The sequence below is a fragment of the Etheostoma spectabile genome, chromosome 16 (genome assembly GCF_008692095.1).
Source record: "Etheostoma spectabile isolate EspeVRDwgs_2016 chromosome 16, UIUC_Espe_1.0, whole genome shotgun sequence".
NCBI classification, from domain to species: Eukaryota; Metazoa; Chordata; class Actinopteri; order Perciformes; family Percidae; genus Etheostoma; species Etheostoma spectabile.
Genome location: NC_045748.1, coordinates 18,177,557 through 18,195,026, shown reverse-complemented (window position 1 = coordinate 18,195,026; position 17,470 = coordinate 18,177,557). Strand labels below are relative to the sequence as shown.

Here is a 17,470-nt window from a genome sequence, read left to right as displayed (position 1 = left end):
TGGAACAAATGTGATCTGTTATGCTGCAGTATGACCTTGCAGACAGAAAGAGAGAGAGATGGAGAGCTACAGAGAGAGAGAGCGAGAGAGAGAGATAGTCCACCTGAGCTTTGAGCCCTTCCAGCTCAGCTCATCCATCTGTCTGCTAGTGCTTATGTTGTAAGTAAAGCTTACTAAATGCAGGCAACAACATGGGTGTCACTAGCTAACTATTTGTCAGCTCAGTAGCTTGCATTTCACTTGATCTGAAGATTTTGTGTGTAGGTCAGCAGTATTTCCTGCTCAAGCAAGGTCAAGACATTGTGGCTCCAAGCCAACTTAGCAACAACAACATTTGACACATTACACAGGACAGAGAGGGATATATCTGTGCAGCAACTGCTTTTTCACCTCTTTTCTTAGATTTGTTTGACATTTGAGTAAAATAGTTCTCCTCATGGCCATGGAGTGCTAATCCCCATTTTAGCAAGTAGTAGGTGAGGCAAGCTCACTGGGTCAGGGTCAGGGTAACCTATACACAGGTAGGCATATCAGTTTTGTTAACAAAGTGATGACGATGAAGCCTAAGGGCCATTGAGGCTATTTAAAGGAGTGCTCTACCAAGACTCACAATGGGCAGTTAAAAAAAAGGATTAAAGTATAGGCAGAAGAAACAAAGATTTGTGTTTTTTATTCCATATATTCTTCTTTAAATCCTGGTGCCTACATTACCCACAAGACAGAGAGGAGAGCTGACTTCTTTTCAACTCTGCACATTCAGATTTATTTCATTTTCAAACTTGTAGTTTTCAGCTCAGTTGCAAAGGTGAGAAAGCAAAAAACAACAGGATTTGAAGTAGATTGGGACCTCTTCCTGCAGCTCTCCCTTTCCTTTTTCTGTCGCATGGGCATATGCATGCGTTGAATAGCCAATAAGAACGCTCCCTCTCTTTGAAATGACCTGTGATTGGCCAACGTCTCCCATCTTGGGCTAGAATGTCTAAAATCTGAAAACAGAGCCAGGAGGAGATGCACAACTTTTATTCCAATATGCTGAATGTTCATTTGTCGCTTGTTTTAAATCCTTTGCTTTTTGTTAGTTACAACAACACAATTGAACAAAAGGCTATTAAAACAATCTCTTTACACTCATTAGGAGGGTCACATTTTGCTGTCTCACTCAGCTGTAGTCATGGGAACAGCTTGTGCCTAATTACTCCACTTTGCCCAAGGGACCAGTGGTTTAGACGATCATGATAATAGGCAGAGAAGGGGAAAACGGAAACATTATTACAAGGACATTAATCAGTAATAAAGATGTTGAATGATTTGTTTGTATGTGTCAGTGAAAGCTGTAGACAGTGTCCTGTCATGCAGCTTTTGTTTGTGTTAATGGGTGCGCTCTGTAAGTCCAGCTGCGGTGACGTCATTCAGGTCCTCCCATCCTCTTGCTCCTCCAGTCCTCTACCCCGCCAGTGGCCCATTGTATCTGCCTTATCTTCCCCGAATGTAACAGGGCTTTCTTTCTCCATCTCTATCTTCCCCTCTCTCTGTCTCTTATTCAGAAATTCACATAGATGCCTCTCAGAAAGTCATTTAAAGAGACTTTTCCATCAGAACAGAAATATGTTCGACTCTTATTAAGCTCCTTGCTTTTTAATCCTTTTTACTTTTAATAAAAACTAAAAGCATTGTTCTCCCTTTAATTGCCATTGCAGTTTACAAGCAATACCAAAGTAAAATAGATGTACAGTAAATGGTAAATAGACATTTGCATCAATAATTTCAAAAGGCATATTCGCTGTTTAAAGATGGTTTGGCTTTACTTGTTCTCACCTGTCACAGCATGCCCATTATAATGTGTCTACATAAAGTTACATGGGATTTAGGGAAACATTGGCAACTACATAATTAATATAAACCATGTTAAAAGGAGTTTACTACACATCTAGACACGGTTACTCCTAATAGTTCACCATGACACCTTTCCTCTCTGCTGGGTTAGATTTTGATGTTGGCAGGTGTGACTCAGGGACAAGGACAGCCAACCTCTTAGTGGTAGAGAAGCTATTGAGATATGCTGTGCTGATGGTATGAGAGAATATCTGAGGACACAATTAAATTGATCTTTCCCTTTGTATCGTTTTTGCTTCAGAGATTTTTGATCCTGCTTTCATAATTTGTCTTCATGGAGCGTCTACTGTTGTCTAGTACTTTGTTTTTATTGCTCAGTTCTCTGTTCATCACCATAGTTCAACCTTCCCTTTGCAACCCTTTTCTCTCATTCAGTTTAAATTTACCTCAAAGGTGCTTTGTTGCTGTAGAACATTTAAATGCATTTAAGTCCAAAGTAAAGTATGCAAGGTTAAACTATAGTCACAGGGATACACAGACAAAAGTAATTTTTCTTATCTTATTAAGACTTCCATCTGAAACAATGTTGTCCATTGCAAATATATGTCTTCATTCATTGTTTTCATTCATGATCTTTGTTGTCTTAGACAAGTTGAGATGTATTTGGCTGCCTTTGGGGACTGTTCTTTCTTTTCTTCTTGAATGAATAGCAGTTTTTTTTTAATGTATGTATGTACAAAAATCATGATATATTAATATGATATTGTATTTAGTTTTTGGGGTGGTGGATAACGTTTTAGCGCTGCAACTTACTATTATTTTCATTATTGTTTATTCTTTCAATAGCTCGATTAATCATTTAGTCTTTAAAAAAATCAAAAATGTAACAGCAAACAGTCAAACTGTCAAAAACATCCCAAAATATTTAATTCACAACAATACAAAAGCAGAGAAAAGCAGCTAATTAGTTTAACAGCTGAAGGCCTGTGAATATTTAGCATTTCTGCTTTAAAATTGACTTACAGTAACAACCGCTTTTTGAAATTGTTACTGATTATTTTTATATCAGTTAATCCCAAAAATGGTTTCAGGGCTATACCTGTTATACCAGTGCATGCAGGTGAAGCTTCACTTTCTTCTGGTTGTGTCTGAACACCAGTTTCCCATCCTGTATTTGTCACCCAGTTGGTATTTTAACCTCTCATGAGTCTCATTAGGACAGACAAAGCTGGAAGCTTTACTGGTCTCCAGTGCCCAACACAGGCCATGTCTGCTGGGTAAAACTGTGCAGGTAGAAGTGGGTATATTTCTCCATATGTTGACTTATTTTTGACTATAACAGGAGCAGTGTGACATTTTATCTTAAAGGAGGCAAAAAGGTTTAACACTATATTTACTTTTTTACATATTTGCCCTGAAAGTGTTTTATTTAATTGATTTCGATGAGTAGATTATAAAAACAAAATTCAGGTACAAATCCCCTCATTATGCTGTGTGAAAGGCTATCACATAAAACAACAACACAGGTTGGTGTAAGAGTTCGCCAGTTCCAGAGCAATGTAGCATATTAAGTTTGGATAATGTTTACAAATGCATAGTGTATGTTCTCAACGGCATGCTTTTTTGTCCACTTTCAGCACCATGGACAGCTCTTGTAGAACAGCAGTTCTCCAAAATCAGCACCACAACTGCTTTCGCAGAAGTAGTGGCATGCAAAAGGAGAAATTAGTAAAAAAAATAATCACATACTGGGCGCCCTGCATGTCATTTCCCCTTCCCTCCCTTTCATTTTTTCAGCAGTCCTTTCAATAAAGGCCTAAAATTGCTAACAAAAAAAATCACATACTGTATGACGTTCTCCTGGGATGTACTCAAACCCCGGAGGATGCTGTTGCTTCTGCTGCTGCTGCGTGGTGTGCAGCCAACTGAAGCACTTTGTTATCAGTAAAGGTCGTTGGCACTAGCAAAAACCAGGGACAGAAAACCACAACACAGACGTTTTTCACTCCCTGCTGCCATTGCTATTCCAACCCCCACGCAGAGATTAAGTCTACGATATATAGCTGGTTTCATGTATTGCATAACACAGAAAAAGGCCGGAAGCATTTTGAGGAGTATCAGCAGCAGCTTCACTCATGTGAAAGACAAGGACAGCCCAGGGCTCCGTTAAAGCTTTTATTCTTGTCAAATAAAAGGAGGAGGGAGTCAGCTAGAAACACAGAGAAGAAGAGTCTTTTAATGACTTATAGAGGGTGATGCTGCAATAAGATAAACTACCCAGCATACAAATTAAATTAATTAAATGTTGAAATAAACACTGTATGGAACCTATAGTTATCATCAGGTTGTGTTTTTTAAAAGTAACTGGTCAAATCAATCTGAATTCTTGAGGTAACACTTTATTTTACAGGTTCCATAGTTTACTGATAATTTCCTAGATAGAAACTAATATTTACTGTAACTGTTCATTCTTAGCAAGATTCCTGGAAGGGACAATAGAGTAATTTGGTAGTAATTGCTATTATAATAAAGAAACTTTGAGTCAGCGCACAGCAGGTCAGCTGACCTTGCAAAAATGTAAAATTAATTTCCAGGCCAGCGTGTAGTTTCCAATCATTCATAAAGTATCACAATCATTCATCTTTATCTAGCTCTGTGATTAACTGCCAACCTGGAATCAGCTCCAGCCCCCCCCCCCCCCCCCCCCCCCCCCCATAAAGGATAAGTGGTTACAGATAATGGATGGATGGATAGGTTTATCTTTATCTAGGTTTAGATGAATATTTGTAAGTTTAATCAGCTCTTTTAGCAATTGTTTCAAGGAAATGCCACTGGAAATTAACAACGTCTTATGAACCCGTTAACTACCACATCATTTTCCTGGCTCTTTTAAAAAAACAAATTGTCAGTGGAAAAATAAATGACTAAACATTGTGTCTACTTTTCCTGTGATTAGTACTAGGGCTGAAACCAGCCATTATTTTCGTCATTGATTGATCTGCTTGACACAGTAAGAGAGAAAAAGCAGTCAGCAAAAAGCAGAGACAGAAAAAGAGAGGAGGCCATGTGTCTGATACGGCTACAGAGGATTACCACTAATCTCTGATGGGCCACAGTTTACCTGCAAAACATTTTCTCATTGGCTCTGGCTCTAATCTGGATGTCCACCATCACGCAACCAGCCGTTTCATTGGCTCCATCTACCACAAGAATGTGTGTAAGTGTCAAACTGCATCACTAAAAAGCAGTCTCATCTATCTTAGACCCAAATACTGCTTGGAAGGCAAATTGCCTGCTTGTGCTGGTTCACTACTATCAGAATTGTTGTTGCTGCATGAGCAACATACCATAGTGTGTTTTGCAAAACAAAAGTGAGAGAAAAAAACAGAACAAGAATAACCCAAATCAATCTGAACAACTTTAGTCACTAAGGTGGTATGGGTGGTATATGTTTTCTGGGAAAATGTGTGATTTAATACATTTATTTAAAATTCGAAAATAGAAATACTACAATAATTGTTCTGACATTACTCCAGCACTATTAAGCAAAATATATTTCCACAAAACCAATTAAATATGAAATGCCCTTTCACACTGATGAAAACTGTGAAGTCTACTTAAGTTATTAGGTCATCTGTGTGTGTGAGCACTCATCCTTGTATCTGTGTGTGTATTGTTTGTACACCACTGAATAAATCAAGTAGTGAGTCATTACTCAACAGCAGCTGGAGCCTACTAGACGTGTGTGTCTGTGTGTGTGTGTGTGTGTGTGTGTGTGTGTGTGTGTGTGTATACGCACCAAATGTCAAAGAGTGAACAAATTAGTTGTTGAAAATTGATTCAATAAAATCTTTCTCTAATCTAATTAGTTACACACAAGATGCTATGAAAGAAATTAGTCTGCGTGTGGCTCAGCTCATGTTATTGATTATGGAAAATCAATTAAGAAACTGTAAATGGGTAAAATAACCAAGCAGGTGGGTCTATTTTTGGTTAATTTACTGACTAAATTATCTGACAAATCAATGTAACGCTCCAAATTAATGCAGAAATACAATAAAAATACAATATTGCTATAAAGTAGTCCTGCCTATTGATTTAGATAGCTGCCACTATATAAAAACTAATGCAAAATCTCTGGAGGTGGACAAATTTATATTCTGTCATGGTATATATCGTCATATCGTCCAACCCTAATAGATAGATAGATAGATAGATAGATAGATAGATAGATAGATAGATAGATAGATAGATAGATAGATAGATAGATAGATAGATAGATAGATAGATAGATAGATAGATAGATAGATAGATAGATAGTGGGTAAATGTTTCTGTTAGAAGTGAGAGTGCTCTCAGACAGACACCGGCTGCTAATTGCATTTATAGGAAAGTGCTTGTTGAAGGTATCTTGATGGAACTTAAAATCGACTCTTAGAGTCTTTGTAGCTGTCTATCTTCTGTCTTCATGTTGCAAAGAAATATCTGCAGTTCTAATAGTCTGACTGCTTTGTTCCTTCTATTTATTTATTTGTTTATTTTATTTCTCACCTCTGTATCTGTAGTCTGTGCTTTTGGCAGTCGAATGAGTGTGAGTGTTTTTATCCTCCACCTCATCCTCGGGGGATGAAAACACAGGAGGGTGTTGGTGGAGGGACACTCACCATCTCAGCAGGATTAGGTAAATGATGAGTAAAGAGAGACAGTCTTTCCCGTACTGTGGCAATGTACATGTGACTTTGTGTGTAAAAGGTTATTCTGTCTGTGGCTTCTCCTCTCATTTGAAGGATCCTTGTAGTAGCAGTTTGAGGGGAGGATGAGGGGAGAAGTGAGAGGAAGGCATGCTGTTAAGGCCATCTGTCTTCACTAAAAGGCATCCAAGTGGGAAACAGGGACAGTCACATACACACTTTCAACTGGCAGGCAGGTAGACCAGCAGATGGGCAGACACACATAAGAGAGAGCAGAGTTTGTGAAAGGCTGCACTAAAACAACAAACATTGAAACAATAATGAAGCTCCCTCTCTGTGCTGTATCCAGTGTAGCAGGTGTAGAGGATTAGCAAACATGAACTATGATGTTTTTTATGTTTTCATACTTTTCCAACACACTGCAGGTTGAGAAAGGATTAAGAACAGGATTAAGACGGATCTGCAGAACTCAGCACCTGCAGTTTTATATGTATATATGTATAATAACATGCACTTCAATATTCCACAAACATTTACTGTGATGGAAATTAGAAATCTTGTGTCTATCACCTTAATCAGTTTGTTGTTTTTGATTAAATAAATATCCTCTCATGGTCCATTTTTGATATGATCACTGGCAGATCTTGTTACCTTTGGCCGAGCTAACTGATTACCCCCGTTTGCAGTTACTATGCTAAGCTAAGCTTACCAGCTACTGCCTCCAGCTTCATGTTTAAATCCCAGACATGAGGGTATCAATCTCCTCATCTCACTCTTAGAAAGAAAGCAAGTATTTCCCAAAATGTTGAGCTATACCTCTGAAACTAGAGCAGAATGGATGTATTGTAACCCCCAAACATTCACCATATACTCAGAAAGAATACAGAATACAATAAATAAGTTTGTAGTACAGGGACACAGTGATGGTTAAACATGAGACTCATGTTTCAGCAGTTCTGCTCATGACTCATGTATCCAAACTGCCTCATGCTTTGCTTACGGTTTCGAAAAGTGGCCTAGTCTATTTCTTATTTATGTTGGTTAGTTGATTATTGTTACTAAAGATTCAGATATTAAATAATTTAACTGAGCGTCATATGATTTGAATGCATTTAAAACATTTTCATATTGAAATGGATATTTAAGCAAACAAGAAATTGCTTTTGTATTGTTAGATTGAACACTGTTTCTTTAAAAGCCCCTTGCTATTGCTGCTTTAAGCACACACACATGCACACACGCACGCACACACACACACACACACACACACACACACACACACACACCACACCACACACACATGCACACGCGTCATGCATCACTGACTGTCCAGTCAGCTGGTTGAGGAGCACACAGTGCCAGTGGTGAGATGATGCTGATGTTGCATAAGCAGCTGAACATGCCCAGGGAAAACAGTGCATAAAGAAAAATTAAAACATGTTGGCAGTCATCTGAATGGACACACACACTGTCAGGCACTCACAAGAACAAAGCTGGACAGAGTTTTAGGCAATAATAGATAGAACATTTTAATTTGCATTGACACATTCAGAAAATCCTCTGATTGCTCGCCAACAAACTAAGAGAGTAGATGGGCAGAAATTGCAATAATGCAAGACAGGAAATACTTCTTTTTGAAAGAACTGTTTTATTTGGTTTAATTTGTTCTCAGAAATTGGAATAGTTGCTAAGTGAACATCATAAAGGCTCAAATGCTAGAATATTGGCACACATTTGAATCATCTCAATTAGAAGGAAAACTGCCGGAGAAACTACAACTGCTCTGTTTTGTAGCTTTCTACTTGTCTTTATATTTGTAAACCAGTCGTGTTTGTCAGCTGTTGTACTGTTTGGTGGTTTCTCCACCCTGCTGAGGATGTGTCAATTCTCTTTTCAATGACAAAGTTAAAACATCTGCTAAAGCTGCTGCACAGTTGTATTGTCTCCCAAAGCCAATGCCAGTGTCTATAAAATGTCAGTGTTTGTCTATTTAGCCTTTTTTCATCAAACAATTCACTTTTTTGTAAAGCAATTTCGTAAAGTTATATGCGGTGCACTCACTGTACTGTACAGGAACAAGTTCTGTGAAGTTTTAATCCTATTGATAGTGACGTTGTTTTATCAGTAACATGCTGACACAGAAACATTGTAGGTTATGTTAATGAATGAATGTAATCATAGAGCAAACAAAATATATTTTTTAATGTATTTCTTTTTTAGTTTTAATGTATAGTGATATAAAAACCCAAGGTTTATCCAGGAAAACCTTCAGGAAATTTCAGACACCTTTATCATTTTATTTATTCATGAAATCCTTTTTGCCATTTTTTTACTACTTTATTAGATATACCTCCAATGAAGATTCCTGTAGTTGAAGCACTGCAGTAAATCAAAAGGACATTTAGCCTGGTGGAACCACAGCTGTTATTCAGCATTGTACTTCACAGTCAACTACCCACACATTTCCTCTTGCTTGTTGTCTTCCCAAAGCCTCGAGATGCTGATTCATTTTCACTGATTCATGCTCTGTTGTCATTTGGTTGTTTGATTAATCACATTGTTGTCCCTCTGCATTGTTGTATACTGACCACAGCCCTTTCCGTGCATCTGTTGTGTTACAGGGATTTCCTTCCCCGTGGTTCTGGCATTGTGACTCGCCGTCCTTTGGTTCTGCAACTGATAAACAGCCCTACAGGTAAAAACATCTTATCCATAATAAACATCTGTGGAGGTTCTTGTCTCCATCAGCGAGACAAGAGAGAGATCCTGGCATTCAACATGTGGGGTTGATTTGCACATGCTGCCCATGAGTTGATCTTAAGCAATAATTTAAAGTTAAGTCCCGAAAAATGCAACCATAGTATTTTAAGAGAGAAGTTGTCAGTGTATTATTTTTTCTTCAATACTGTAGGAATTTGGTTGAATACAGCATCTAGTGGCCATTAAACAAACTGTATCTTTAAGCAATTCTACACTGATTAAGACATTTAACAGCAAGCCCTCTTCTCCACTCCCATTCTTCTGCTGTACTTGAAAGGACAAATGTTAAGATGCTGACACAGCCTTTAGCTCCCACAGGTGCAAACACCCCCTCTTTCCTCTGGACTCTAAACATTCCTCCTCCACACTCCTCAAAGTAAAACCTTCCTTACACATCTTTTCCTATCCATTCATCTCTACAGACTTTTACCAAGTTACCATGGTTCCACTTTATTGTGTTGTTGCAGGGTCTGCTAACAAGCTTTTCTCATTTCTCTATTCGTGGTGTGAATCAGAAATGAATTAAACTTGATTTAATTTAATACCTTGTTATGTATTACCTGGATTACATTAAGGCAGTGGTTTTCAAACTGTGAGGCGGCTCACAGAGATATGAATGTACTCTAACACCCTCAGTTCCAATTGCTGGAATTTGCATAACTCAATCAAACACACAGACTTGATTCACATTTTTTGAGATTCTGTTTCAATTCTACTTCCCGAGGATATCATTATCTCCGATGTCCATCTCAAATCAACTTCTATAAATCAGCTTAGTAATCGTAAAAAAGCGTTCCTTATAACCAGAACTCGCCTGTGAAATCATCATGTTTTGAAGTTTTCTTTAGTATCAAAGTAATCCAGTGAGAGTTGTCTGTAGGTCACCATTGCAAACAGAACTGGTAATAACTTACTTGGCATACTCTTGAAACCAGTTGACCTAACAGTAAGCAAGTAGTTCCAAAACTCATAGATGATTAGCTGAAATCAAGGTCAGACAAAGAACGATTACAAGAGTTACAAAAAACATTAATATTTGCATTAAAGTAAGAAAGTCTCCCTTGTTTTCAGGTGAAAATTGGGTTCACTTCAGCATTTCTCCTCTTTACTGTCTTCTTTTCTGCCAATTCATATCTCCTACCTTTTTCTACAATTTCACTTTCATAATTTTTTTTTTTTACTGTGTCTTGCAGAACATGCCGAGTTCCTCCACTGTAAGGGCAAAAGGTTTACCGATTTTGATGAGGTCCGGCAGGAGATCGAGGCAGAGACTGACCGCATCACCGGGGCCAACAAAGGCATCTCCCCTGTGCCCATCAACCTGCGTGTCTACTCCCCTAATGGTGAGGCTGATACAACTCTATTTATATTTCTTCACAGTTACTGTACTACTTTGCAGTGATTTATTCTGCATGTCTGACATCAATAATTTCTGTACAACCAAGCTTTTTATTAGGCAAGAATGCATCTGAAGAAGCTCTCTGCAGTTTTCTAAGCTTTCTCCTGCTCCCTTTTCTTCTCTCAGTGTTGAACCTGACCCTGGTGGACCTGCCGGGTATGACCAAAGTGCCGGTGGGCGACCAACCTGCAGACATCGAGTCCCAGATTAGAGAAATGCTGATGCAGTTTGTCACCAAGGATAACTGCCTGATGCTGGCCGTTTCCCCGGCCAACTCTGATCTGGCCAACTCTGACGCTTTAAAGATTGCCAAAGAGGTCGACCCTCAGGGTGAGTGTATGCACACACACACACACACACACACACACACACACACACACGCACACGCACACACACACACACACACACACACACACACACACACACACGCACACACACACACACACGCGCACACGCACACGCGCACACGCACACACGCACACACACACACACACACACACACACACAGTACTTTTTAATTTTGTTTTGAAAAGTGCTATACAAATTAGTATTAATATAAATTGTGCAGGACTTTTGCTTGTACTTTAATATTTTACCACTATTTTATTGTTATATATATTTTATAATATATAAATATTATAAAATCTTAAAGTAAGTATATATTTTAATTAAATTATCTAAATATGCTAATACTACTATCACTAGTATTGTATTTACAGCATCAGAAATTATTATCAGTGTAGTTTTCAGTTCCACTTTTCAGGATTGATTTGTTGTCACTGTGTGGTGTGTGTTTTTTTGTGTGCGCGTAGGCATGAGGACCATTGGTGTGATCACAAAACTGGACCTGATGGATGAGGGGACAGATGCTAAGGACATCCTGGAGAATAAGTTGCTTCCACTCAGGAGAGGTGAGCGCACACCCCTACACACTCACAGTACAGAACGTGTACTCTCTTCTTCAGGGGCCTCCCAGTGACACACTGTTTCCCTCTTGTGGTAGTGAGGCAGTCATACTTAAAGATATTCAACGCTCTAAACACAAAAAAACTAAAACAGAAAAAGAATAAATGGATGTAGGGAGTTAAGTGTGATAAAAGAATACAGAGTAAGAAATCAAGACAGATAGAGAGATGAAAGATAGGAAGAGTTGGAGAGGAGAAGCAGGGAAGGGGGCAAAGAGAAAAAACTTTTGAAAAAGAGCTTGCGTGTAACTTGCGGGCTGCCCTTTAATGCAATGTGCTGATGTGGTACTTTTCTTTTCCATTTGCACTTGGTTAGGACCCAGGCATGTGCTTTTGAATATTTTCCATGTCCTTTGTTTTGTCTACTTTTCCCCCCTCATTCTTTTACTCCCAATCTCTCTCTGTCTAATCTGGATGTTCACTTTTACAAGTCTACTGGCTCACAGTTGCATTAGTTATAGAGCATGAAACAGCCTTTAACCGGGTGATGCATGAGAAAACTTAACTAGAGGTGAAATGGGATCCGCATGACCTGAACTCCCCTAGTTGTTTCTCCCTTTTTTATTTTTCTCTTTCTGCCTTACAGTACAAACTTGGACACACCCATACATTTACTGATGTAGTTCGTCCTTCCTTATTTTCTCTCCTACATTACTTCTTCATTTTATATTCTTTTTTTTTTAAACCCATGTGTCCTGAAATGTGGTTTTTCCTGGCTAAACATTATTAAACACAGTTTTAAGTGGTTTGGTCCTGGAGGGGCTGTATATTTTAGGTTTGGCTGCTCAAACACTGTTCATATGTAGAAAATCCACATTGCTCTAATGCAAGATTATACTACCTTCCAGTCAAATTACCAGCCAGTGCTACAAGTGTTGAATCTGTTCCAGTCTGCTCTCAAAATTTCCAGGAAGTGATAAAAAAATTGAAATCCTGCCAATCTCGCAGCGTTTTAGTTTGTATTGTAAATGTCTGTGGGACTCTTGTCTATCCAGGGTACATCGGTGTGGTGAACAGAAGCCAAAAGGACATCGATGGCAGGAAGGACATCAATGCTGCTATGGCTGCTGAGAGGAAGTTTTTTCTCTCCCACCCTGCATATAGACACCTGGCCGAACGCATGGGAACTCCCTACCTCCAGAAAATCCTCAATCAGGTGTGTAAGGGAGTGACAGAGTGAGAGTGTCAGTCACATGCGACTAGTATGTAAATTCACGGGTCCTGTGTATAACAGTATTCTAATTCGTACATTCCCCATATTCCATCTAACTCTGACCTTTGACCTGCACAGCAACTGACCAACCACATCCGTGACACCCTGCCGGGTCTGCGGGCCAAGCTGCAGAGTCAGCTCCTTTCCATAGAGAAGGAGGTGGAGGAGTACAAGAACTTCAGACCTGACGATCCGTCTCGCAAGACCAAAGCTCTGCTCCAGTGAGTAGATACAGCAGAACACAATTAGATAGAAACAGACTAATAGACTCATTGATATCTGTGCCTCCCTGCAGGATGGTGCAACAGTTCTCTGTGGACTTTGAGAAGTGTATAGAGGGCTCCGGGGACCAGATTGACACAGCTGAGCTGTCAGGTGGTGCCAGAATCAATCGCATCTTTCATGAACGCTTTCCCTTCGAACTGGTCAAGGTGTGTGTCTGCCAGATGTTGTGTTTATGTGATTGTATGTGTGTGTGTGTGTGTGTGTGTGTGTGTGTGTGTGTGATCTGTTTTGATAGTTTATTTAGAGACTGTATGAAAATTATTGGAAAAAGGGAGCGGGTAATGAAGCTTAAATTTCACGTTTTGATAAAGCAAGACTCCCCAGCTATATTCTCTTCATTTGGACTCTTCACATGTCTAAAAAAAACCTGCAACACCCTCTCCCTCAGATATTAAAATATAGTACTAAAACTAACCCCACAAGGTAATGGACGACATTGCCAAAATGTAACTGTTTGTGGCAGCTTTTTACAACAAAAAAACATCTGTTTTTGTAGACTTTGGCAAAAACCTCCAAACCCTAAACACGCCGGTTCTATAGCTGTAAATATTTATGCACAACAGATTCTGAATACCCCAAATTCTTTGGAACATTTATCAGACTTCTCATTATGTTTGTGGCATTATAGCTTGTTTACTCTGCAGAAAAAGATTTTTTGAGTGAGTGTGCTGAGAATCTATCTGAAGTCAAACAAAGTAAGAATTGTGTAGAACTGTGTGGGTGCGGAGGGTTAAATAAAGTGGGAAATACCCTGGAATCAGAAAAAAGAAGATCTCACATCCCCCACCTCACCTTCTTTATTCTCTGTTTACCTTTCACATCATCTTTAAATTTATATATTTAAGTTTACTTATTGAATTGTATGTTTTCTTTCTCATTTTATTATCCTTGATACTTTTTTATACTTGATTATTTTTTCAAACATTCATGCCAATGACAACAATTTGAATTGAATTGAATTGAAGGTTCAACTGATCCACAAAACTGTGAGAGAAAGAATGTATATAACTATACTTCCTCCCTATTGTCTCTGTTTCTTTTGCAGATGGAGTTTAATGAGAAAGAGCTCCGCAAGGAGATCAGCTACGCCATTAAGAACATTCACGGAATCAGGCACGTTCTCTCTCTCTCCCCCCCCCCCATCTCCATTTCAGTCACCTTTGCTGGCCAGACTGCATCTAACTGACTTTGCTTATCTAATCACAAAGACCTCTACACTTAGATTGAGTGCTCTGTTGCATGCTCCTGTAATGACGTCAGTACACTTAGAGAATATCTAGGATTTTTTTGTGGCCTTTCCATTTGTTTTTGTATACTTTTTCCATCCATACCGGTGTGTGTGCATATGTACTATGACATCTAATAAGGCCAAAAACTCTTCTAAATTTATATTTGGTGACAGAATGTATTTAAAATAGTGCTTGGTCTCTCTGAATCTGATAATAACAGGAAATAGTGAGAAGCAGGCTATATGGGTTTTATGTATCCAGTGCACACCTCCAAAGTTGCAGGTTGTTCTTGTTATGAGTTTTCAGCGATGTAGTTTCCATTGCAATAGTATTTTGGTTACTTACTGTGTACAATTTAGATCTTTCCCTCTTTCTTTCTAATTTGTGTCTGGTTATGTTTGGGGGTAAGGCTCAGAGTTGGAGAGTAATTCTTTACAATTAACACTCTTCTCTTTACCCAACCCTCCTCCCTCCTTCTTTCTCTCCACCATCCTTCTCTTTTTATGGCCCTGTGGCTGGTTCTCTTTCTGTCGGGCAGAACTGGCCTCTTCACCCCGGACATGGCCTTTGAGACCATAGTGAAAAGGCAGATTGGGAAGATTAAAGAGCCTTGCACCAAATGTGTGGACATGGTCATTTCTGAGCTAGTCAATACGGTTAGGCAGTGTACCAAGAAGGTAAAACATCAAAGTAAACAGTGGATAGCACTTTTTCATTTTCAACCCTTATCTGCAAAGTCCCTCTGATGTTCACTCCCTTTTACTGTAACCACCTGGCTCTCTCCAGCCCTCGTTGTGTTTTTGGACAGCGAGGGGACACCTGGAGTGGCAGGGTGGGCTGCGGTAAACTGTACCTGCCTATCTGCCTACCTGCCTACTGTACTGCTTCGGACAAGTTTTGCTGGACAGGCTGGTCAGGGTGGAAAACTGTGCTGCAGAAAACTAGTGGAGGCTTAGCGGTCTTCCAAATATGGTTGCCTATAAATGATTAAATATCAGAGCAGTCTAAGCTCACAACTTGAGTTTGAGACTTTGATTAGAGCATTAGTGATGACTTATTGTGATCCCTTACATTTTGAAAAGCAAGAATTAAAGAGTGGCCTCAGCAAGGCTGCACAGTAATGTGGATGGAGCTGCATCCCAATTCCACACTATGTTCTAACATGTACACTATATGCTTTTAAGAAATCAGTGTGCTTAACTCATTTTACTAACAGGAAATGAGGCATTATGCACACTGACATACATTAAACGTGTACATTACTTTCAAAAACTCCTGCCATTTGAATTTACTGTAAGCTAGCTAGATGTTTTTCCTATTGAGTTTCCGAAGCCCTAACATATAGTCTTCATCTTGTGTGCACAAGATTTTTTTGTCTTGTTTAGACAAGCTATTATCTTATTGTTATTATCTTGTTTGCACATATCTGTCTTAAGATGTTGAATGCACAGCTGAGAGCTGGTATGAAGTGTGGAAATGGGACACAGCTTAAGTTTTCTTTGAACCTCCTGTCCCTCTTGAGGCAGTCTCTGTGCAAGCTCAAGTCAAGTAGTTCGCTACAACATTGACTAAGAAAATCTTTCAAACTTTGCTTGCAAACAAAGGTATATACATGTTTATCATCATCTGTCAACCATTTAGAATTCCTGGCAGCCATATTGAATGACCTCAGCAGCGTCCCGACTTTCTTGTGTGTGAGGCTGCAGCCGTGCACCTGCAGTAGACAAGAGCCATGTAAACTGTATTTTAACGGCTCTTCAACAGGCCCCTGGGCTCGCACTCTCAGCTTCAGACACTTGTGAGTGTGGCCAAAGGAAAAAGCAGTAGTCTTTTATCCAAACTGATCCACTGTGACCTAACAATTTTAACAGCAGTTGGACTGCAACAACCCGGAGGCCTTGGGATAATAAATGTTATGATTACGCTCCTGCTGGAAGTCAGGAAAAAGAGGGATGGGTGGTGAAAGGGTCAACACCAGAAGGGATCATGGCATTTTGCCTGAATGTTGGGGTGCACAGCTGGAGTCTCGTCGCTTCAAGTTTTTGGCTGATGGAGTTGTGCAGACTGGGAGCTCTCTCTTTTTCCTCCTCTTTTCTCATCTTTTCTCCAGCGAGACTCCAGCACTGTCCTAATGTTGAATGGCGGCTTTAGGGGAAACTAAATGTCTCACTTGCATTTTCTTCCTTCTGTGCTGTTTACCCCCCCCCCCACACCTCTCCTTGTCTTTTCTATCTCCGCTCTGTTGTTTCTTCTGTTTCGTCTCCAATTGTTACCTTCCTCGTCTGTGTATTGTCCTTTTTCCCTTCCATCTGTTTTCACTTCTTTTGTTTTTTTGTCTCATGCCTTGACTTTCACACTTTCTCCGTCTGCCTGTTCGTTTAAGTCTTCTTCCAACTCTTCATTTTGTGCTTTTACTTCTCCTCTTTCTTCACCTTTTTTGTCGTCTTTCTTTTTTTGTTTTTTTCACTCCTCTTTCCCGTGCCTCCTGCCTATCCCACAGGACAGGGCTGTTCACCCCTGACCTGGCCTTTGAGGCCATAGTGAAAAAGCAGATCCAAAAGCTGAAGGAGCCCACACTGAAGTGTATAGATATGGTAGTGAGCGAACTCACCTCCACCATACGAAAGTGTAGTCAAAAGGTAAAATGCCAAAGAGAATAAAGCCACTTTTACAATCTCTGTTAATTACACACAGAGGGGTAGACCGATGGCTGGGCATTCAAGTATTGATATCAAAAGAAACGTGAGAGAAAAAATAGGCCTGCAGTGATTTCTTATATTATTCTTTAAGTATTTTAAAGAGTGCCATTTAGACAGATATAATGAAATAAAAATCTCCTTATAGTTGGGAAAATGACCAAAACTTCTCTACTACGTTGATGATGCTCAATTGCTGTGTTTAACATCAAAATGTAAATTACCATTTAAGTATAGTAAGACAGACAATGTATTGTTTGCATATAGATTTAATATAACCATGAGCAGCAACACTTAAAAATAGTGCTAAATAAGCTAATGTTTGCTAAAGAACGGCCTTAAAAAGTAATACATAATGTAATTTATATATCCCTAATAAACACTAAATCACAAATCTACA

General features: G+C 39.3%; 1 protein-coding gene across 12 annotated transcripts in view; it reads left to right on the top strand.

Annotated features, from left to right (window-relative positions):
• The window catches only part of dnm1a (dynamin 1a), a 47,036-nt gene that overhangs the window by 1,091 nt on the left and 28,475 nt on the right, over positions 1-17,470 (top strand). For 8 of the 12 annotated variants that reach the window (XM_032539776.1, XM_032539768.1, XM_032539772.1 and 5 more), the window contains exons 2-10: positions 9,145-9,218; positions 10,477-10,626; positions 10,809-11,012; positions 11,495-11,593; positions 12,643-12,803; positions 12,939-13,081; positions 13,156-13,291; positions 14,191-14,258; positions 14,913-15,051. In XM_032539776.1, coding sequence (XP_032395667.1) covers positions 9,145-9,218; positions 10,477-10,626; positions 10,809-11,012; positions 11,495-11,593; positions 12,643-12,803; positions 12,939-13,081; positions 13,156-13,291; positions 14,191-14,258; positions 14,913-15,051 — 1,174 coding nt within the window. Of the gene's footprint in view, positions 1-9,144; positions 9,219-10,476; positions 10,627-10,808; positions 11,013-11,494; positions 11,594-12,642; positions 12,804-12,938; positions 13,082-13,155; positions 13,292-14,190; positions 14,259-14,912; positions 15,052-16,874; positions 17,014-17,470 lie in introns of all 12 variants that reach the window. The other 4 variants (XM_032539777.1, XM_032539778.1, XM_032539774.1 and 1 more) reach the window with 1 other exon arrangement.